Source organism: Sturnus vulgaris, chromosome 7 (assembly GCF_052056855.1).
Source record: "Sturnus vulgaris isolate bStuVul1 chromosome 7, bStuVul1.hap1, whole genome shotgun sequence".
Lineage (NCBI taxonomy): Eukaryota > Metazoa > Chordata > Aves > Passeriformes > Sturnidae > Sturnus > Sturnus vulgaris.
In genome coordinates this window covers 21,481,195-21,505,731 of record NC_142249.1, presented here as the reverse complement: position 1 = coordinate 21,505,731, position 24,537 = coordinate 21,481,195, and the positions used below count along the sequence as shown (strand labels likewise).

The 24,537-nt window shown below is 40.6% G+C and overlaps 1 protein-coding gene across 1 annotated transcript in view; it reads right to left on the bottom strand.

Moving 5' to 3' along the window:
• Window positions 1-24,315, bottom strand: part of TLK1 (tousled like kinase 1) — a 68,249-nt gene extending 43,934 nt beyond the window's left edge. Inside the window, exon 1 of the mRNA XM_014880156.2 lies at window positions 23,929-24,315. Coding sequence (XP_014735642.1) covers window positions 23,929-24,076 — 148 coding nt within the window. The 5' untranslated portion in view covers window positions 24,077-24,315. The remainder of the gene's footprint in view (window positions 1-23,928) is intronic.
• Window positions 24,316-24,537: the final 222 nt, after the last annotated feature.

Below are 24,537 nucleotides of genomic sequence, written 5' to 3'. Positions count from 1 at the left end.
TTCAGTCCCACAGGACAACATGGCAGTTCAGAAAGGAATGGTGCCATGAAAAAAACCTTTTGAAATTCTGCTTTTGTGAAGACTAGTTTTCGAAGTTCAACTGCTGCTATAAACCTCTACTCATCAGCTAAACATTCTAGCCAATGCACCAACGTAGCTTTTCCCTCGCTATTAATAAGTCAAAGGACACTTTCTTACAGGACTCTTGGGTATCTCAAAATCTTCAGCATTCAAGTCCTAGACAGATCTGACATTTGGCCAGTCCTGGCCATAGAGCTAACCCCTCTGGCATGGAAAGTACTGGTTCTGCTATTTGGCTAATTGGTTGCCTTTGTTACTGTAGGAAGGTAGACGATGGCAGGTGTGGTGCCACTGCTCCTTTCCCAGGGGAGCTGGTAACAGACCTCCTCCAAAGGAAGAAAATCACACCAAGACATAAACAGCTGGTAAGGAAACATTCAGGAAATGTGTTTATGGCAGAGTCTTCTTTTGAAAAATCAAACCAGAAGTGGCAGGTTGGAGATACCATATTTTGTTACTACACCCAAATGCAGACATATACAGAGCTGGAGGACTCTTTTCCAACAACGCAGGGGAATTACACAGTTTGAAACTGCAGCCAGCTTCTCTGTAGTTGTAACGCTACTACTGAACTTGCCTAGCAAAAATTTCTCCAATTTCCACATCCTTTAGATTGCAAACTCCCTGTTTTTTTAAGACTGTTTGCGTATGTACATGTAAGCTGAGTGCAGAACAATCAGGAATGCTCTCTGAAGTCTTGCTCCCTAAATTGTGCTTGTGTACTGCTTTCAAGGGTTTCTATAACAAATTTAATACTTCTCATATGCATTAAAAAATATTTCTTACATTTATGGACCGTGCAGTAAGGATATTTTTTTAAGCAGAGATGTTCAGCATGTCTTTCCCAGTATGCATGTATGTAATCTATACCTTAATAGGAAAGTATTGCTCTGAAAAAGCATAAGAAATTAATCTCAACAGATTTGTCAGGAAAGTTTGAATTATTACTGTTTTGTTATAGTAGAAGTTTTTAAGTGTATGCCACTCCGAAAAAAAAATTTTAGTTCAGCAAAGTAAACCATTTAATGAAGCAGGTCCAGCAATATTTTGATTTATTAGCCTACATGACCGCCCACAAAAGTTCAACAACCACTTAGAATTACTGCTGTAACTCCAGCAATCACAGAACCATGTGTCCATTACACTATAATCTCTGGATAGCTAAGGCTTATCTGAAGTACTGCAGGTCTCATGTACTGTGCCTAGATACTAAGGCACTAAAGAGATCAGTAGCCCTGGGTTAACTCACTGGTCAGAATGGTGATGCAGCACCCAAAGGGGCAATGCACAGCAAAGATAAAACATAACTCTTTCTCTTTCTGCTCAGATTTTGGAGCCTAGACACACTAATGAATGCACTGCATTCTCTTCACTATTTCTGCTGAAGTGTTTTGGGTTTTTTTGCTGTTATGTTAGGGGGGTTTATTTTGGTTTGGGTTTTGTTATTGTTAAATATTCAAAACCAAAAAGCAACACGTACTCTGCTATCTTTGTGATTTAAAGGACAAGACAGAAAAGCTGGATTCAAATTTTAACAGAGAGAAATCCCAGGAAGGATCCCAAGAATTGCCTTCCTCATTTATGCTGTAATTTAAATACACCATCCACATCCAAACACACAGCTGTTTTATCAAAAACAAGCAGCTCTGTACAATCCTTCAGTTCTCAACACAAGTTACCTACTTTTAAAGGTACTGGGAGTTTTAAGGCATTTCATGTCAGGGACGATTTTTTTTTTAATTATAAAAGTTATGTATTAAATGTAAGGGAGATATAATTTTTTTAAGCATTAGACCTTATAAAATCTCCTGCTCACAGAATGCCTTGTCACCCACAAGACTGACATAACAGTCCTGAAAATATACCCAGACTTCTTTGAACTAATGTCATTCCTACACCCGAAGGCCAACTCACTAACTCTAGGGACATCCAATCACATCACACAAGTACTTAGAGCATATTTACCATGATGCTAAAGGAAAGACTGGCACTGCTACCAACCACCGCCATTCAAACTTCTATTATCTTCCAAAGAACACCTAGAAGGCCACCTGAAATTCATGGAAGAGTTCTAAAAAACTACATTTCTTTATTTCTTGTAGCCATTACAGATTCTGAATACTTCTTCTGATAGTTTTTGGGTCTTTTTTAATTACCAGCATTTTCTCGCTTTTGTATTTTGTGGAGTGGCGGTATCCTCCACATTAATTTATGAGACCAATAAAGAGCTTCTTCTCTAAAAACTAATACAAAATATACCGATATCTAGTCCTGAAAATGACCTTTTTAGCAGGATTTTTTTGAAAAAGAACTCCAAATTCCTCTGAGAATTTCTTAAGCAATGGGGTATGTCAAAACTCAAAGTTCTAAGTCAGAGAAGCAATCCACAAGCTTTTCCATGGCATTTGGTATAATCTATTATACTGTGCTCTACCTTAGCAAAATAGATGTAAAGCTTCAAAGTATTCTCCATGGTAGAACACTTCAGAAACAGTGACCAAAAAAGTTCAACTACACCTGTATCCCAAGGCTCTACACCCCCAAATACACAAATACTTGCAAATGATCCACTTATTTAACCAAGTACTTGCTCAGGCCACAATAAAATTTATATTTTAGGAGAAAAGGTTCAGCAGAGGATTGCAGCTGCAATTATTCTTCACCTTCTAAAACTGCATCTTTTGTGATACTTTTGTACTACAACCTCTATCTTGAACACTGGTAGACTACACAGAGCAGCACTGCACATCCAAACACAAAGGGTTGACTGACCAGACTGTTTCTCTTTTCCACTAAATATGGAATCAAACTACACAACTCAGTATTTATCTTTGACTCTCTTATCACCCTGAATTGACTCTTATTATCTGGTCATCAATTATAGCTTTGAAATGAAGAAAGATCAACAGCTTCACACATTGTCAGCTTTCTACAATGAAGATAAAGTTCATTATGCAGAAGTCAGATTCTTCTTAGAACAACTCTCCACATTAGATTGAGGCCCCCTTCTCCTGAATTCAAGGCCAGCACAAACCACTTTTCACTTAAGTGAAAGCCAAACTGGTTTGGTCTGGTTTCTTTAATGCATTTATATGCATATAGCTTTTAATGCCAAAGCAAAATACCTCAACACAGAGACCTATCTGTTGAATAGAAAAAGACAGTTTAACAATAGCCCAAATGTAAATTCAATTTCCTGATGTGCTCCTAGTAGGCACTCAGATTTTATGGTAACATACACAGTATGAGAGTTATGTGCAGCATCTTTTCAGGAAAACTTCACATTAATGTTGATAATATCGGTGCCATGTAGTCTTCCTCAATGGCAGTAGCATCCTATAGAGCAGTAATTCTAACTAATATCCAGCTAAAAGGGCAAGGGGCAAAAAAGGAGGCAGAGAGGGCAGTGCACACATTTCCAATATGAGGAAAAGCAGCCTGGAAAGCAGAGGGGTTTTTTGCCCTCACTCCCTTATGTTTTTTCATCAAGATTCCTTTAAAGATATCAAACCAGACTTTAAGCATGGTAACCATTCTAAGTATACAAACACTGTTTAACAGCACTGCAGTGCAATCCTTGAAGTCCTTAAGTAACTGTTTATTTCAGTTTGGAATATCCTAAATATGTATTTATCCCACTATGTTGATGCTCCAATAATTTAACTTCACAACAATGGAGTATGATAGCTCTTGTCATTCTAGAATACACATTTACCAGCAAGCTGGTAAAAGGAAAGCTTTAAAATATCAAACGCAGAACAGACTACAGAAAATTACTAAACCCAGATTTTTAAATCCTTAAGCAGTCTCTTAAAAATGAGGCCACACAACTACTTTTCTCCACTCACCAACATGAAGATACATACCTGCATCCAGATATGTATTGCCTTTTAATTGAGCTTTTCTCTTGTTTCATTTAGGAAAAAAAAACCAACTCAGACCAAACCCAAAACCCAACCAATCAAACTATAACTATGCACTCAACTTCCTTCTTTACCTTTCTGAAAGCCTGGGCTTTCCTTATTGCAGAACCAACCAGAGAAGACTTTCTCATTTCCAGGAAAATAGGCTAATGAAGCTAATATTTCTGCCTCCAAGAAAACAAACTACTTGGTAATAAACTATTATGTAGTTAGGTAAACGTTAATCCAGGTCTCTTCCAGATTATACTTTCAGTGCTTTAAAAAAGCCAATGGAGAATAAAGTGACCCAGAACAAACTGTCAGTCAAGGAACAGAGGGAGTATTAAAATACGAGTTTGGCCCAGTGAAAAAGCAAGGCAAACCAAGTAACATCCAACTGTATGGAATGACCGGAAATCTTGATTTCTAAGTTGGAAAATGACACCTGTTCAATCTAAAATAGAACTTTTGGGCAGTGAGGTTGAGAAATAAATAAAAAAAATCATAAAGTCACAAAGTTGATCTGTGTTGCAAAACCATGTCTTGAATAGTCTCTTTTCCACCGTGTGTTTGGCGAATCACAGAGAACAGAACTGGAAACTGCCTTGAAAATCACTAATGTGCTAAGAAATCAAGTTGAGATGCTAGTATAATGGCATAAAGCCAAGCAGTTTTAATTTGAGAAGAGTTCAATTTCAAGGTAACAGCAGAAGTACAGCCCATTCTTAGCAGAAGGCTTTGAAGTACATCACCATCCAATGTGAATCACAATCCTGAAGTCAAGAAGGTCCCACACAATCAAAATCAGCAGTCAGAAGGGCAGAGAAAGACAATCTCTGAGATTTAAAGCAAAGCAAATAAAACCCCAGAACTATATTTATGTCCAGACAATCCAAAGCCTAGAGGACACTACTAACCAATGCCCCAGGGTTGCAGCTCTTCCAAAATACTTAACAGCTACAGATTACTCATGACAAAGTTTAACCTAGGAGTTTAGAAATGCTTAAAATCACTGACTTCCTAAGGAACAGGATGAATTTCTGTAAAAGACTATGTAGCTACTACAGCCTCCAAATAACAGGTAACACGAAAAAGTTCAGGGCACTACATTCAAGTTGAAGACCTTAGCTGTATCTGAAATTAACAGTGGCAGTAGATGAAACAGGAAAAGGTAAAAATATATATATCCTCATGTTCAAGTGAAATTAGCCTTTTGAAATATCATAAAAGGTAAGAAAATCCTAATGACAGAGAGACATATCTAAGCCCAGGGTAAAGAAAAAACAGATCCATTTAATTAATAATCAAGAGTGAAAATGCAGCATTTCTCAGCACCTGAGAACACTGAAGGACATAACCCACCCAACACTGCTAAGGTGTCTACATAAACTTAACAGGCTTCTCTTATTAATCTAAAGGGGACTGAGGGGTAAAAGACAGATAATTAGCAGACAGATCAGGCTTTGGTCTACATTAAACCTGTGGGAGGGACATAATCTAACTGCCAAATTTTGGCCTAAAAAAGCACAACTGTGGAAAATCTAAAAGTATAAGAAAAAAAAAAAATCTTTCTATGAACATAAAAAGACAGCAGTTTTTGACCAATATTAAAAATTCATATATGCTGATTACAGTTTTATAATTGGTGGGTGGAAACTTACTAAAATACTAAGCAGAGAATTAAAAATTTTTCTGATGTGGAGAAAAAAATATCCCCAAAACACAGTAACTTCTAACCAATTTCTCATGGACTAAAAAGTTGACAAGGAAGTGCATTTTGAATAGATTGCTGGGTTAATCAAAATTAATTCTTCTGGTGCCCAAAGAACAGGAAAATATTCCATGTCCCCCCCTCCCCAAGATGCAGCAGTCTTATTTCCTTTTGGAAATCTTTTTAAAATTACTGCAGCCCTTGAACGTTGTTTATTTCACTTTTCCCAAAAGTTCAACAGTCCAGAAATTTGATCTAAAATAAAGAAAACTTTGGCTGCTGGATAGATAAGTAATTTTCTGCAAATCATTCTACAACAGAAATCAATTCTTTAACGTTAAAAAAAAATCGTAATGATCTTTAGACTTCATGCCTGTGCTGCCACAAAATTTCAATTTTGTGGCCAACAACCTGGAAAAGAGAAGAGAATTATGGAGAAATATGTTCCTGAGGGAACCCCTGCCAACACCTTGAAAAAAGACTTATGAATAAAGCACTTGGTCCAACTCCAGACCAGCTAGGAGACATTTGTGGGTAACAATTTAAGAACGTTTAATTCTTCCTGCCTTCAGCGAGGCGCTGTATTCTAGGGATCTCTTGAGGATTATGTGTCTCATCAGATGGTGCAGGCAGCAGAGGCACAGATGAATTTACAAGTTGCCTACCAATGCTTCAATCTGGCCACAGACCAACAACATATACTCCTCTGAGTGGGTATATGCCACAAGGATGGTAGCTCAGAATGGCTCATTCAGAGCTCAGGGAGCAAGTGATTCATACAACAGGGAGGACAATGCATCCCTGGGGTCTATTCTGGTGTAACTGGGGCTAAACCAGGCATGCAAGCTTGGCATAGACAACACTTAGTCACCAATCCTACCCCCTGGAAGTACGACTGAATCGCCTGAAAGACACACCTGACTCAAAAGTAATGCTTGGGACTCCTGAATCCATAAAGAAGTCTCAGAAATTTCTGAGTGACAGCATTTTCCCTGTGTATTGCATACAATAAATTACACTTTCCTTCGATTCCACAGACAACAACTGCACAGGTGTAAATACAACCTGTTTGAGGTGCAGTGCAATACTCAAGAGAGTAATGTAAGAGAAAGACCTGAAAAGGGAAAAAAAAAAAAGCCACAACTGACTGAGCACCTTTAAAAATTACATCCAAGACTAAAAAATGGTAAAACCTCTATGTCTATGACAACTTTCAAGACTGAAGTCTAAATCAATGATGCTGATGGTCTGAAAGCTACTTTTTTCACAATACTCATTGAAACAATGGCATGCTGTGTCTCATTTCAATTCTATTCATTATTCAGAAAATGAATCAATATTTAGTTTTATTTGGCATGTAAAACCATACAATAGGTCCATTTTTAGCCAGATTTTTCTTTCTGGCAGCTTTTCTTGAAGGAATTCTTCACCAATTAAACTTTTCTCATCTTGCCCCAGAAATTATTATGCCATTATTTTTGCAGTGTGGGGGTTAGGGATAGGAGTTGGCAAGTATGGAATAATTAATAAAGAGAAGATAAGATCTAGAACAGAACATTCAACCTGGTATCTATCTATCCATTTCCCAGACTTTCAATACAACTCCATATGCATTGTGTGCAGGAAGCGTTAGCATAGCAAACACTGCTATGAGCAACAGAACCACGACAAGGTCCTTCCTGAGTCTGTTGAATAATGCTGAATGTGATGAATGAAGGGAATGAAGGGACAAACAACAATTGAAAGAACAAGCAGTGTATTTCTCCTTGTACTCAGCACTGGTGAGGTCACACCTTGAATAGTGTGTTCAGTTCTGGGCCCTTCACTTTAAAAAGGACATTGAGGTGCTGGAGCGTGTCAAGTGAAGGGCAACAAGGCTGTGAAAGGTCGAGAAAAGCTGTGCTATGGGCAATGGCTGAGTGAGTTGTTTAGTCTCGAGAAGGCTCAGGAGGGGCCTCACTGCTCTCTACAGCACCCTCAAGGAAGGCTGTAGTGAGGTAGGGGCTGGTCTCTTCCACGGTGCCTGAAATGAGAAGGCCCAAAGAAATGGCCATAAGCTGAGACAAGGGAAATTCAGATTAAATATTAGATTTTTTTTTCACTTGCAGGGTGGTCAGGCACTGGAATAACTTGCCCAGGGAGGTGGTGGATTCTCCAGCCCTGGAGATGGTTAAGAGGTGTCTGAATCTGAGTGGCATACAATGGTTTCAATGATAATGCTAGGCTAATGGTTGGACTGGATGATCTTGAAGGTCTCTTCCAACCTTGCTGATTCTGTATTTCTGTATTACTAACAGACCAAAAGCTGTTTATCTGGAAATGCCACCCCTCAATGGCACTTAGGAGGCTACATTCTGAAGACTGTATCACTGTATTCTCTCCTCTCCTTTGCACACCTTTACTGAATTCAGTAGATAAGTTTATGGGCACTGCAACAGAAACACATGCTGTGCCCCACTGCAGAACAGTCCACCTGGAAGAATAATTCCCCATGTCCGAAATTGCTCTCCATGTCCAGTAATCCCTTCTAGGCTCTTAGAAACAGTATTGAGTTAGAAAAGATTAGAGTGTACTTCCTATATCAAAATCCCAGTCTGCAATATCTTTTCCCATCATGAAAGCCCTCCTATATCAATAAAACAGAAAAGCCACTACAAAAAATACACCATGGGAAAGTAGCAACAGTGAATAATATCCCTTCTGGAAATGCCCTAATTTATAAGGCCTATTCTGAACTCATACAATTAGGAGTCTAAATAATAAGAAATTTGCTAAAACCAGATATTTCAAGTTGTTGGCTCCAATACCACATGCAGAACAAGTCTGACAAGTCAATACTCTGAACATACACAAACTACACAGGTGATATCCTGAACATGCCCATTGTTGCTGTATCATCCCAAGTGTCACATTTACTTGCTTTTTAAAAAGGTCTGGACTCCTCACTTCCAACTGTTCTCTATATTATTCTGAACTACTAAGAGCAAGTTCTGAGCTGGCAGAAGGATTTTGGTGTTTTTTCAACAATGCCAACTTCCACCATTTAACAGCAAGCTGCCAGAGCCTGAATGCTACAAAGGAACAGGAAGAAATAGGTTTGTTGAGGCAGACCTCACTGACCATTTTGCACTCTTCACTGCTAAATAAAGTGATACCAGACACCAGGTTTATTGACTAGTTAACTCTCACTGTCTAAAGTAATGCTTTAAGCACTTAGTCCATGTAGAACAAATATACAGATACTGAAAAACAAATTCATCTTCAGGAAAACTCATTTTTAATGACAGCATCTGATTTGAACATCTGCTCCAGTGACAGAATAATCAGAGATACAAAGCTCCCTTTTAAAGTATTTTTAATAAAGTTTTGTTCCAAACAACTGTCCATTTTGGCAGCTAACATATCCACCTCATGTTTCTTGTCATCTCCGACATCTATAGTTTGTGCATGCATAAATGTGATCCTAACCTCTCTAAAATCCCTCAAAAAGCCTTAAACAATCCTATCTAGGTTCCACACAGCTTTCTCCTGGAAAGTGAAGATTTACTGCACAGTTATAAGGTCAAAAGCAGTAACTTTTCTTTCTTTAAAGTTAAGATTAATGTTCTGGTTAAGAAAAAATGCCACTAAATACATTGCTTTATAACTGCATGCTACAAAGTTAGAAGAAAAGTTAAAAGAAAATATGAAGGCACTCCTTTGTGTTGCCTTTGTCAATCAAAAGTTCAAAAAACAAGTCCTTGCTAGTGTCCTATAGAGAAGAATTAGTCTTAATGTATTACACTCTACTACTCCACTGAAATAAACAGATATACAATACACAGACAAGTTTATGCTTACAATTCCTCTATAAGGTAAGAAAAATCTGTATTTTACAGAAAGTACCTATTGTCTTGGCCAAAGTTATGCAAGACATCTGTGGCAGAACACTAAAAGACTGCCTGTCTATGTAGCAAACATCTGCCTTGAACACAACATTATGTCAAGAGAGATAAAAACTAACAGCCTGGGCTGCACATCTGCAGGTGATGTGCTGCCTGTCTATCTCTACATCTCCCTCTTCATCTATGTAGAGAAATGTGCAGCAATTACTCTTGCTTCCAGGCAACTCTGTAAAAGGTATCCAAACAGAAAGACAGCAGCAGAATTTGCCCATTTCAGCTTCATTTGCTGCAAAACCAGACGCTCCCTGTCCCCCTGGGGAAGAGGCAGCAAGCAGGGAGAAGCACACTGCAAGTTCATGGGTCACTTGTTGGCGATGCAGACTAACAGGTCACAAGATAACACCAGTTTTGTGATACTCTCAAATGCACCCCACTCAGAACAAAAGGCTTGCTACATTCCATCCTTCCACTTATTTCTATGCTGAAAAGGACTAAAAGCCAGGAGCAGTCCTGAAGAGGAAAGATCTACCTAGAGAAATATCAGAAAGTACAGCAAATTTTATTTGCAGTATTCAGTTAGAAGGCAGCAAACCGAGAGCTCTGAACACTCAAGTCCACGAAATGGCTGTTCTGCGAGAATTTAAAATGGCACAGGCCTTTTGCACATATCAAAAATAAACAGTAGCTTCTGCTATCTGAAGGAGTGGAAAGGAAGTTAGAAGCAGAGAAAACCTATCAAGCAGGAACAGAGCAAGCAGTGTTTCTTCCCATAGGCTTCTGGTTCTCACCGTCCTCAGAAAACGTAACCTATGAAGGAAGAAATACAAGATGTTGCAGCTTTTCCCCAAATAATTTTTTTTAAGTTACCCATAAGGTAGAGAGGCAGGCCAAAACTTTTCAACAATTTAATAAAATAAAATAATTTTTCTGAGTTACAATACCAGTCATTTAGTATCTGAAAGCTCCATTTGTGTCAAGAGAAGGGTATTTCAGTTGTTAATTCCCTGAACTTCCAAATCTCCTTATTTCTATAGCTCCTACTGCCATTTCTACCCTCATGATCTTCAAAACCTCCCAAGTACAGGTAGCCCACTGACCCTCAAGGCAAGTGCTCTGTTCCCTGGAGCACACAGGACAAACTGCTGATCACAGTTCCTAACTCTTAATCTATATTGTTTTTGCTGACACATGGGGAGGAACATTGTTATAAATAAGGAACTAAAAAAAAAAAAAAAAAATCCTAAGTCTTTCCAAATATATTCATCTATTTCACTTATTACATCGTGATCAACTAGAACATCAGCTCCATACAATTCTAACATCGAACATGAAAAAAAACTCATTACACCTCTGAGATTAAACTAGGACAATAAATTCACCACTCATTGTAATTACAAGATAGATTAAATATTTTGGCTTTTGTACTACAGCATTTTAAGAAAAAGGTATTAACCTCCAGTAACACCATCGATTGCCTCCTTTTGCAAAATACCTACATGGTCCACACAGCAGAGAAACCACCAAAAATGCAACAAAAATAACATATATTAAGATATTTAGACTGCAGAATCACGAGATTCATCACAAACCACCACACCACCAGACATCTTGTGCAACAGGGATCCTGTCCCCTGTGCTAAGCAGGCCATGCTACCTGTGAGATGGCTCACTGTTTTCTCTTGGAGGCACCCTCTCTAGGTGGTGCTCAGAGAAGCCAGCAACTAGCTACTGCTCCTTCAGGTTGGAACTAAACCTTGGTTGGTTTTTTGGTTTTTAAATTTACATCTTAAACAATCCAAGTTTCACTAAACATAGGAAGAAACTCATTTCCCCAAGGTCCCTCGTAGGGAGGGAGACTCTCAGAACATGGCTAGACAAATTATACACACACAGAGCTGACACGTTAATGACTACACCTACATTTTTCTAGGACTTGCAGCATTGTTCCCATTCTACAGATAGAGAAAAAAAAAAGACTTACATGAAAGGACACATGGATCAGTAAAAAATTAAATTTAAGGCTGGGGGGGGAATATTTCAAGATTTTTACTCCTGACAGCACAGCTACAAAGCCTGTTGATACCAACAGTATACACTGAATTCAGTTGCAACTTTGAGTACTGAGCATTTTTAAAAATTTAAAACCCACTCAGTTCACACACAAAGAAACTTCCTATGTAATCATCTGTCAAAAATTCAGTTTTAGTTTTGCTCAGCATTATCATTAAAAGAAATTTGCATTACAGCCATTTCTCCTATCCAAAGCTCATTGCCTAATTTTAAACCAGCTTTCTTTTCTGCTATACTATCACTTTCATTCAAGTTTTAGAAGAAAAAAAAAACAGAAGGGATTTTCATTCCTTTCAACACAGTCCTTTCCTAAGAACTGCCCATCTTGCTGGCTAAGCGAACTTTGTGGAACACAGTCTGCAATCACATGAATAAAACTTCAAAACATAAATGCAATTAAAGCCCTAGGGGCAACCAGAAATTAGGCAAGAGCAGTTATAAGTCTTTGATATCACAAACTGAAAAACAAAATATTTTCAGGTATATGTCCAAAACATACTTCAAGACACCAGTAATCTGCAATTAACATCATCCACCATGCAGAAGCACCTGAACACTCACAGTACTACTGCCCTTTTACTCTTAAGGCATAAGGATGTTACACTGCCTTCTGTGGACACTGTAGGCGTAATTTTAGCCAAAAAAAAAGTGATCTAACCTCTCTTCCCCATCTGACAGAAGATAAAGCAGGATTTCTGTTTAAAACAGCTCACACCAGAGGCAGGGGAGTACCATGAAATCCCTTGGATGGGCTTTGTGGAGCCTACTTCCTCAAGCTGACTTAACCGAGACAGAACAGACCCCACTACTGGGAGGCAGCAGCACACCTTACCAACATCTGACAAACTGGGATGTCTTTTGTCTGGTGCACATTTAACACAACTGATTCACTTTGGGTTAACTAAGCACCAGCTAACCATATGGAAAATGCTTTAAAACTGAATACATCTATCACCAAATATATGATGGACTTAAGAGAGGACCCAGAAGCAGAGCAGGCTTACCTCCATCAGTAAGAAAACACAAACAGTCCAAACGAGACCACTGCCTTGCAGTCAGACACAGCCAAGGCCCTGACAAGTCTCCAGGTGCATGTGGGTATCCACCACATGCACCACACTCCCCACTCCAGACTGCTGCTGCAGCAAGCTGTGTCAGTGACAAAAACTTATGCACTATTCAAAGCAATTGAATAAAAACACATCAATAAGGAGAAAGTTCCACCAACAGCAGTTCCCTGAAGAACAAAGAGGCTCAGCTGGAAGCTGCCCTCCTGCCTGTGCCCACCAGGAGCTACCACAGCCGGCAGGGTCAGCACACATAACATGCCCCCAGAACTGGCAGCTTTGTCCCTTTCAGCTCCTGCATTGCCACAGTAAACATGAACATGTGATAAAATCTAACCACTGGAAAACTCCTAAATAGGTAGCAAATAGCAACACAAGTAACCGAGTACACCAGGCAGGTTTGGGTCTAACTGTTAGAATAAAACCAGTCTAGTCTCTAATGAAATCCCTTCCATCCCTAATAGATAGCCGTGCTACCTATTTTGGTAGTTACCTGAAACACTGATTCACTGCTTTCACACAACAAAATACTGTTCTGTGAGAACTACATGCTACCAAGATTATATACCAAATGAGAAAACGCCAATAAAAATGGCTTATTTTTCAGAAATAACCTCTTCCATTCACTATCCCTGGGTCGTTGATACACAAATCAAATAAATTCCATGACTCAATGGATGTAACAAAAAGCATTTGCAACAACTTGTCTTAACTTAAACCTAAAAAACACGAGCAATCTTACCAAAGACTAAAAAAAACACTAACAACATCTGTTATTTCCCAAAAATCTCTCATTTGAGCTATTAGCCACAACAACCTTAAAACTGGATTTCAGCTTTTCTCAAGTGGTAACTGGTGGTCACTGAGGACTTTGACACCTCAGATAAACAAGCCTTCCTGTCCAGTCTTTCAAGCCACAGGTGCCTGTGACTGCAAAATCCTAAGTGCATAAAGCACTGACCCTTGCTGCCAGCACTACAGCAGGAGAGCTGCTCCGTGGTGATGTGCTGTGGGACACGGGAGGAGGCTCCTGGGGACATCCTTGCACCACCGTGTCACTGAGTGCACCTGCAGCTGTGCGTGGGAGGTGGAACATCCACAAGGTTCCTGCTCCTACTGCACCGACACACTCCCTGCATCGAAAGACTGCCCTGCCACCAGCAGTAACAACAGCATGCACAAATGAAAACTGAGCACGACCACCACTGCTTGGAGAAGCACAGAGGAAGCAGAGAAGCAGGATGGTACTGGAGGTCACCATTGCAGCTCAACACCAGTCAGGAAGGGAAATTGGCAGTGGGAGAAGGCAGGCTGAGTGACCCAGTGGTGTAGGAGAGAGCACACATCCCACCCAGGGACAGCAGGGATGGTGGCACATCCGAATTCTGCAACTTCTGACAGTCACTGGTATTGCTACCTCATTGCTTGCTTCCCTTAGAAAGATGAGATTTCAAAGCCACAAGAACAACACACACCAAAAAATAGTAAAAATAGCAGTAAAAATTTCCCTTTTTTTTTTTGTTCGAACAAACTTGAAGAGAAAGATTTAAGGGAAACAGCAGGAAGGTGGTGTCAGACGCTGGCAGAGACTGGTGCCTGTTGTTTGCACTTCTCTGGAAGAAAAAAACAAGTGAAAGGCTCAGAGAACAGCACGTTGTGATTTAGCCAAGAGAACAAATCAGGTCAACTAGCAATCATACAACATGGGGGGAAAAAACGAAACCCTGTCACTATTAGGGTAATTTACTGGAGATCATTTCATTGTCATAACTTCACTATTTCGTATCCAAATTATGATATATGTTGCACGTATAACAAATAGGAGAAAATACAAGAAACACAGCATTAATGTATCATCTAATGCACAACCAGGCTGGTGTGAACTTTACAGGTTTCTTTTCTTCTGTTTAAACAATACCAAAACAATACCGAAAACTAAAACTCATTATATGGCAAAACTAGCATGATTAATCCAGCTGCCAAACTTTGTACCATCTGCAATCATCATCATATTCAACAAAATTAAGTGTTTGAAAAAAACAAGTTTTTAAGAGGTATGTAATAATAAACAACAGGAATTTAGAACATTTTCACTAAAAAGCAGCTGAAATCTTTGTCTAAGTTTAGCTTGGTTTTGAGACCGCTTTGTGAAATGCAGAGTCCTAACATCAACATTAGTATTCCTAATGATAAAACAGTTCACTGAGACAATGGTTTGTGAATATATAAAAATGTGTACATTCAGGACATATAAAACTGCTGCTTCCTTAATAGCAACCGCTTGCATGCTCTGGATATCGTAGCATGTATCAAGCAAGCAACTGAAAAAAAATTGTGTATGGATGCAAAATACAAAGTACCACCTAAGAAGGAAGACCAACATGACATTTGCTTTTCAGTTTGAATACTGGTGTAACTCCTCTTAAACATTATTTGTATCACAATCATTTAATAATACAATTTAATTACAAAGAGGCAATATGCAATCTGATTGTGTAAGTAAATTAAATAAGCAATGAACTTCAAAAAAGCAACCACATACTGAGGCCATAACATGCATAGCAGAAAGTGCTTTTTAAATCTCACTTTAAAATTCTAAACCGGTATCTTCAGAAATTATTTCTATTTGAATCCTGCTTTTAACTTTAAAATATTAAAATCCCACTCCTCACAATGACCCTTCATAAGACTAACAACACAAGTACTAGAAGAACGACTCCACTTTATTCAAAGTTAAAGTTGTGGAGAGCTTACAAGCGAGCCTCTTACCAAACCTTAGCACTGTGACTAAAACTACTGAAACTAAACCATGACATTAATTAAACAGTCAAGAAGCTTCTAAAAGATGTATCGAATACATAGCAACCACATCCAAACAGCCACCAGCTCAAGAAATAACTGAATTGCCAAAAAAACCCTGAAAAAAAAACAAAGAAAAACCCTACTAGTAATATCTATAAAACCACTCTTTATAATCACTGCTGTCACAGTTAAAATAAAAAACTTACTTTACAAAAATAATCACACTCCCTAGACTACCACCACTCTTGATGTTAAAGTGATTAGTATTAATAATGTGTAGATTTTCAGTTGCTTTATAATGAAAATATCAACTTAAAGGACATTACTTTTCTCAAGACTTTTACTAAGAATAATCCAAGAAATAACAAAGGCTGTAACATCCATGAGAGGTGAAGTAGTTAACAAGAGAGTATTAGGACATACACTAAAATTGGCTAAAGTACTGTTGCAAAAAATTAGGACAAAACTGTGGAACCTAGAAGAACACAGCATTAACTAGAAAAAAAACAATAGCTACCAAATACAGCTATGCAGTGTACAGGTTGGATTAGTCCAAGCCACAAGAGTGAAAAAAAGAAGAATTACAAATCGTACTTGTAGCATCATCTGAGTTTGTCTCCACAGAACTAAGAGGCCAAAGAGTTCAATGGCAGAGAACAGAAATGGGAAACACCTCTGCTGTTCAATCTACATGATCCCAAGAGCATCACAGTCCCACAGAGGGAAGACTAGGATCTAAATTATACTGTTTCAGACTTGCAGGACTTACGAAACTTGTATATTTATTTTTAAGATTACTTTCTGATTTCTTGCCCTTCATCATACAGTTCAGAAGTTTGTTTACTTATTAAAAAAAAAAAAAGGCAATCCACCAAAAGTTACACATGCAAGAGACAGCGCTTGAAGTATCTACATGCTTTCAGATCAAGGTAATTACAAAATAAAATAGTAATAGGCTGGGGGTGTGACGTCATACAAGAGATTTTTCTAAAAGCATCAGGATTTCCTTTGCTCCTCAAAAAAATTTGTTATTTTTCTCTTATAGGTATAGATCTATTAGAAGTCCATAGAAATGGAATCTAATACTCCTCAACTCCTGAAATAACTATGGTCAGGCTTCATTTCCCGTAAAAGGCACTCCAGAGTTTCTTACCATCACCCCCATCTCTTAAAATATGAAGCTCAGAGTGCTTTGTTCTTAAGGACATTATAAAGAAGGCACTGCAACTGGAAACTTTAAGTTTCTACCTACTTAAAACTGCAGATATGATGAGGCAAGATACATTGCTTAATGCTCCTGCTGCCACCTCTCAGCAAGCAGAGGTGGTCCTAGCGAATACCAACCTTCTCCGTGACGTCCAGTTTCACATAAAAGCTCCAGTAAATTAACCTTCCCACTCCGAAGTGACCAGATTCCTGTCACAGCTGTGTAGTGACACAACAATCACTAGCTCTCCCTCTAAATCCCTGGAGGACAGTTGTCAGCTTCAGATCCTTTCCAGATAAAGTTATTGAGCGCAAGGCAGGCAATTTTTCTTATTTGTGTATTTTAAAACCACGCTTCGGCACCAAATGTTTAATCAAAGCTTGGAGCAATAAGAATCTATGGTGAGGTTTGAAGTTTATGATCTATTAAATTCATAAAAGAGAAAGATACATTCAAACATTTTAAACTTGGCAAACAGACCATCACATCACTGGAAGCCGTGGATGAACTGCCTAAATTGGAGTTTTGAAGCACTTGATCAGCTTTCACCAGCAACTGCTTCAGCCATTTTCATTTGTTCAACCACTTCAGCAGCTGGTTTCCTCAACACTGCTGAAAGAGCACCCAACAACTTGGAAAGCAGGAAAGCCTGGCTTTCCCTTCCCAATGATGAACACGAAGGACTGGTGACTGGATTTGATCTATTAACTCCAGATTTCGCAAGGCATGGTGACCGGAAGTAATTGACTCACTTCACAAACTACAGATAATTCTCCTTTACCTGGTCTAAATGCAAAGCACATATGATATGTTTGCTTCTTATTATGTACGTAGCACAATTGGAATCCATTTTATTTAACTAACAAAGTTAGCTAAAAGCTGTCTAAAGCACGGGGAATTATGTTTCTTAAACATTAAGAATCAAAGCTGCGTTAACTCCTTAAATAAATGCATATAGATGTGTCCCCGCCTGCCTAGCAAGAGGTATGATCAAATTAGACCAATTAGAATCAACTTTTCTTTAGGAAAAATAATTAAGCACAAATGCAAAATAAAATTAAAAACAATTATTTAATCAGGGTTTCCTGCTCACTGATTTAAGTCATGATTAAAATTAATAATATAGTCACTCTGATTTCAGTCAATCCCTCCAGCATGGACCCACCCCAGAGGGTCACACAGTCCCAGTCTTCCCCCAGCATCTTCAGCATGTCCAACTTCACTTATGTCCTCCTGCTCCTTTCTTCCAGGACTAAGTTCGAGGTGGATTAAAGCTTACAAGCAGTCATGTTCTTGTCACCTAACACATGCTTCCCAGGGAAAGCCTAGGTGCCAAGATTTTTCTGCTGGTATATACCATCGGTCTGCTTAGGAACGAAAGAAAGGAGTAAGACCTCCAGAGAGAACGTGCCTGGGAAGGAAGCAGACCCTTACTTCCTGTCCCAAACAAAGCATCTCAATAAGGATGGAGTCAAGGTGATGGGAAATGTTGGATCCAATATACCTTTTGGTGCTTACTAACGCTTCCCTACTTCTATCGAACTTTGTCCTTAAATACTGAACATAAAGTGCAGTACTTATTCCTTGTTATTTTCAGCAACTATGAGAAGTTTTCCACTTACAACACCTGAAAAACTGAGTTATATTATGGTGGCCAGTTTCTGTTTAACTGCTCTCCAACGACCACAACTGAAGTACTGGCATTCTCAACAGAAACCCTGACCACTCTTCTTCCTCTACCCATCTTCATATCTACCCAGAACAATTTGGCAACCCAAATTTCTCTTTTCCGCTTTTATAGCTGAAACACACCAAGCCAAACAGAAAGAAGTTCATAAAGCTTTTCTTCCTCCCACTTGTGTGCTTTTATGCTTTTTAGCTACAGTTCAGGAACTACTCCACTGCATAAAAACAATTTACTAACTTCAACATATTTTCTTGTGTAAAAAAGCTCAGCATGGAAGCAAAAAAATTAGTATGGGAGTAAATGGATTGGGAGTAAGTACCACTTCAAAACACAACCTTATGCCAAGAACACAGAAAACATAAAGGATTATCTAAGCCTATCATATTTCCATAATCTCAATTCTTAAGGTAGCGAAATTCTACAGAACTAACTTTGGTCACGATGCACATATATATGGTTGTGTTTCCCAGCAGTCACAACAGTATTTTGCAACCATTTAGGATTATCAGGCTCTAGGAAAATCTAAAGAAATGCCAATACTAACTGCAGACTACAGTTACTATTAACAAGCAAGTTTATTTCAGCTTGGTGGAGAAAAAAATTACTTGCTGAAAGAAAAAGTAAACAAGAAAAAAACAGGGGAAAAAAGAATGAGAGAAATAACAAATTTTTTATTTGAATGGAGATAATAAATAAAAACATCCTGTCCCTGTATCAATTCCCTCTCCATTAAAAATGAACTAGGTTAATGGGAAATTCCATTCCAGGGAGAATAAAACAGAATTAAAACAAAACAGTTGGCCAAGAACTAATTTACTCTATTTGCTACAGCATTTGCCTTTTAGAAAACCAGATTCAAACAAGGATCCATATTAAAAAAGCTTTCCTTTCCCATTTCTCATTTGGACATGCTACAAGATCTCCAAAGAATTGGCATAAGCATCAGCTTACTACGAGAATTACATCTTCACCAAAACCAGAAATAGCATCACAAGCTAGAATTTGTGCGTATCACTGGCACAACATTCATCTCAGACAACACCTGCTCGTGCTACAGCCAGCCTAAATAACCTTTTATGATTGCTGTGCTCATTCGGAGTAAAAATATGCCATCACTTTTAAATACAGAAAGTGCTCCTGTTCTTCTCTGCTCCCATAAAAACTGGCCAAATCCATAAAATTTTTAACCTACAGTTGAATGATAAAAGCCAACAAACTTACTGAGAACTTCCTGTTAAAGCAAATAAAGTAGCTGAGGTTTTACACTACATGTAAACAACACAAAACAATAACTCTGGAAGTTTTAATAAGATTCAGGTTGCTTTCATGTTCATGGACTAATATACTGTATGTAGCATACAACCTTGGACCTAGAAGCATTTTCTAGACTGGAAACTTAAGGAGGAAATAACTGTACCTTTGTGCTCAGATACACAACTACCATCACATTTTAGGTAACAATGAATATAAACAATACACATTTATCAAATTTTAGGAAAAAAGTTATCAAAAAAATTTGCTACCCATACAACAAAACTTCTTCAAAGACCGTCAAATACATGGCATAATTTTATTTACCATTTTGCCATCATACATTAATTTGGGCTCAAATTTGAAAACTGAAATTTGTATTCCTGTTGTATTAATTCAAAGTTCTATCTAGCATTCTATTTTGCTTTTAGCAGAGTATCGAAAGCCAAGAGCACACACACAAAAAATTTACAAAGCATTATGCTTAATTACCAGACACTGCAGCACTGCCCAATGAGCCAACCATGTCCTGGGCTGCAGCAAAAGCAGCATGTCTAGAACGTGAAGGGAGGGGATTCTACCCCTCTACTCCACTCTGCTGCGACCCCACCTGGAGAGCAATGAAGGACATGGACCTGCTGGAAGAACCCAGACAAAGGCCACGAAGATGATCAGAGGGCTGGAGCATCTCTGCTATGAAGACAGGCTATGGGAGCTGGCGCTGTTCTGCCTGGGGAAGAGAAGGCTCCTAGGAGACCATACAGCACTTGCCAGTACCTGAAGGGGGCCTATAAGAAAGCTGGACAGAGACTTTTTACAAGAAAATGAAGGGACAGGACAAGGGACAACAGCTTTAAACTGATACAGAGTAGATTTAGATCAGATATTAGGAATAAATTATTTACTTTGGGGACGGTGAGACTCTGGAACAGGCTGGTCCTCCAGCAGCTGTGGAGTTATGCCCGCTGCATCCCTGGAAGCATTCAAGGCCAAGCGGAATGGGGCTTTGAGCAACCTGGTCTGCTGGGAGGTGTCCTTGCCCACGGCAGGAGGTTGGAACCAGATGATCGTTACAGTCCCTTCCAACCCCAGGCAATCCATGGAATCTCTTCTGACTCTGCCTCGTCAGCATTGGCCTGGACATTCCCAATTACAAAACAGCACTTTGCAGGTATGCTCTTTCGTATTTTTAGTTACACACATAAAGCAGACAAAAGTCAAGAAACTTCAAACAGGAAATTGTGTGACTGCAATTATGTGAGCTATGGCACAAGGTTCAGTCACACAACCACACATATAGTATGTAAAATAATACCGCGTAACAGTCCTCCTGAATTCCTGATAACATCTACTGCAGGGCTCTTAAGTGACCACATATACCACACCAAAGTTATGGGTATATAAAACAACTGACAGAACGACAGACATTTACAAGCTACACTAAAATGCAAACAAGAGATAGTTGTCATACAATAAAAGTATACAGATGCAACTGCATTCAAGTCCATCCCAGATTTTTCATTTCAAAACCTCAAAACATAAATTCAAATCAATACAGTTAAGCCATGAGGCCATTCTAGATCAAGACATAGAAGATAACATCCAATGGAAAATGTTGCTGCAACTTCGTAGCGCATTTTAAAAGATTAAAATATTTTAAAAATATTATTTCTTCCAAATTCATACATATTTTCCAAGTAGTCTCTTGTGATACTGAAAAGGTATTGCCATTTTTCTAAATGTGTTTGTGCAACTGTTATATATGCCAGAGTTTTTCTTTTTTGTTTTTTTCCTATTAGAAATTCCAAAAATATTTTTAGAACTTCCTAAATTAAGGTGTTGAGGGCTTCTGTTCTTAATAAACCAGAATCTTCAAATGCCCATGTGAGACGATACCAGACCTTCATAGGTGAGGTCAGATCAACCACAGCACACATGGTACACTCTGTGAAGACCTGCACTTCCAAAGGCAACAGGACCTAACTCTCACAGGAGCCAACCAAATGGATTTTAATCCACAAACAAGCAGGCCGGGCTGGGAAAGAAGCTCTGCACAAGTGCCAAATGCGCTGTATTGGTAAATATTACCCACTCAAAACTGGCACCAGCAGCGATGCAGCTGTGATCCAGTATGGGCCGGCAGCCTTGTGCACTGCTCCAAAACTCACAAGCTCCATTAACATCACAAGGTATCACAAGTTCAGAATTGATGACAGCACAGGATCCCATAAACAAACTGCACTGCAAATATTCCATACTTATTAGTTTGATCTGGCATCAATTTTTCACATATACAAGCCAATGTCTATGATCACACTAATGTATATTTCAGGGCCTATTGATACTTCTTTGTAAAATGTATATACGTAAGATAAGATGCATTAATAATATCCCACAAAAATGAATGCAAAACATAAACCCAAGCATGGCAGCTTATGCTCACTCTCAAAGAGAGCTACCTAGTGAGGACACAATTTAAATGCAACCCAGGAGCACCATGCAAATACAACACATTACAGTACCAAGCAAACACTAAGGTTTTGATTACTTTTAACCCCATAATCTGTATTAGAGGATGCAAATTACAGTACCCAGAAAAATCCAACAGCATGAGTTGTAAGAAAGAAAAATGTAAATACCATAATCATCATATTAAAAATTAGTTTCAAAAAAGATATTTTTCTTGTCTCGACAGAGGTACTCAAGGACCATCATTTTTTCTTAAAATAAATAGATATATAATTTATACCGCAATAATAATTTCAAGCTTGTACGGTAGGTATTTGAAATACATCCAAAAATATCCTACATATACATATTACCTGCATGCATATTAATAACAGGAGTTGCAACAGTGAAGAAACCTACTCTCAATAAACTTAAAACTACGAATTTGGCTGCTGGTGGTCTTTTTTCTAACAGCTCTGGCTTCCCAGAGAAGATGTGCACAAAATGCCTGCCACTTTACTCAGCATCTTTAACATATACCATAATTCCTTCCCAGGTATTTTCTAGAGCATTTCACGTCAATCTACCTGCAGGAGCGTGTGCAAAAGTGACACAGAGTGATACAAGTCTGACAACTACTGGTGTGGAAAATGGAGAAACCAGACTGCATTATACGTTTTCACGATATCGAATCCCTGTTTACCAAGTCCCTACATTGCTTATCAACCAAAAAAAACCAAGAAAACCCAAAAAGCAAGCAAGCAACTACAGGAAGACCTAAAAAACAAAGACTCCCTATCTTCGCAACTATTTCTATTTTAAGTTAGCAAGTTTCCTGCTTGGCGATGACGTTTTGCAGATGCTACAAGAAATGTTACATGGAATTCATTAAACTGGGGCAAATCAATTAAAATTATACAACTGCTCGGTATGCAAGTATCTGTGTATAAAAGTTCTCCTCCGCCACTAACTGGCGTTCAGCAAGTAGTTATTTTAGCTAAAAGCGCCGAGCAACTCACTAGCTGTATAACTGCTACATCTTGTGGCAACACAACACAAGGGAGGAAAAGCAGACAATACCCGAAAGGGAACAGCGAAGGGACTTGTTTGCTCATAACCTTCATACAGATATTCCCTGCAAACACCCACAACACCCTGCTGTCGCTGTCGGTGTAACACAAGAGGGGAGGAGCAGGGGAGGGAGGAGAAAAATATTATCATCGAAGGCGTGATGGAGGACAGGAGAAAGTTGCAGTCATTCCGTGGCGGCCGCAAGGCGCCCTGTCACTTCTGGCCGCAAAACCGGCCGCCCCCGAGGGCGCTTTCCCCATGGGGACGAACCTCCGGTGTCGGCCTCTCTCCTTCCCACCTCCATGATGCTAAAAGTGCCCAACTCCCTTCAGCAACAGCAGCTGCATCCTCCGGCGCAGCACTTCTACTTAGCCGCTGGAGGAGGGGAGCCTATTTCGGGGAGGACGCGGCGAGCGGCCGCCCGAGGAGACGCGAGCGGCTGCGGCAGGCGGACGGCCCGGGGACGGAGGGAGCACGGCTGGTCCCCCTCCGCGGCCCGGCGCGGGGGGGAACAACGAGGCGCCGCCGCGCTGACGAGCGGGCGGGGGCGGCAGGGCCCCGCTCGCCCAGCGCCCGAGGCTCCGCTCACCGTCACCGGGCCCAGCGCTGACCCCGCGCCGCCGCCGGGGGCACCGACCTCTCCCGCCGCCGCTTCCCGGCGGCCCGGGACCGGCCTCCGGCGGCGGCGGCTGGGCTTCCCCCCCCAGGGGCCAGGCCCCCCGCGCAGCCCCGCGGCGCGCTGATTACCTTCCTTGGGCGGCTTGCCGGGCGGCGCGCCGTGCAGCTGGGAGGCCGCCGCCGCCGCGGAGCAGCCCTGCAGGCTCGGTGGGGACGTGGAGAGCCGGGACCAAGATGGCGGCCCCTCCAAACTTCCACTGCTACTTTGGACACTCATCAAGCTACTTTCCTGGAGCCCGGCAGCCGCCGGGGGCGGCGGGGAAGGCGGCGCGGCGGGGGGACACCCAGCGCCGCGCTCATGGCCGGGGGGCCGGCCCGACACCGGCGCGGGGAGGCCGCCGGCTGGGAGCGAGCTCCGGAGGCAGGCGGGGCGCGGGAGAGACGGGGCGCGGGGCCAGCGCAACCTGCCCGCACCTCTGCACTGCGTCGCCGCCGCCGAGCAGCCGCCTGTGTCTGAGGCCAACCTTCCCCGCCGCCGCCGCCGCTGCCGCCGGGGAGGGGAGGGGAGGGCGCAGGCGGGGAGGGGTCATGCGCAAACACGATCGCGAGCCGAGCGAGCGCCGCGCTCCGCCGGCGCCCAGCCGAGCCCCGCCGAGCCGGAGCCGCCCAGGGGCGGCCGGCGGGAGCGGCGCCAGCCGCGCACGCACCTGCCCCCATCCCCATCGCGCCGCGCGGCCC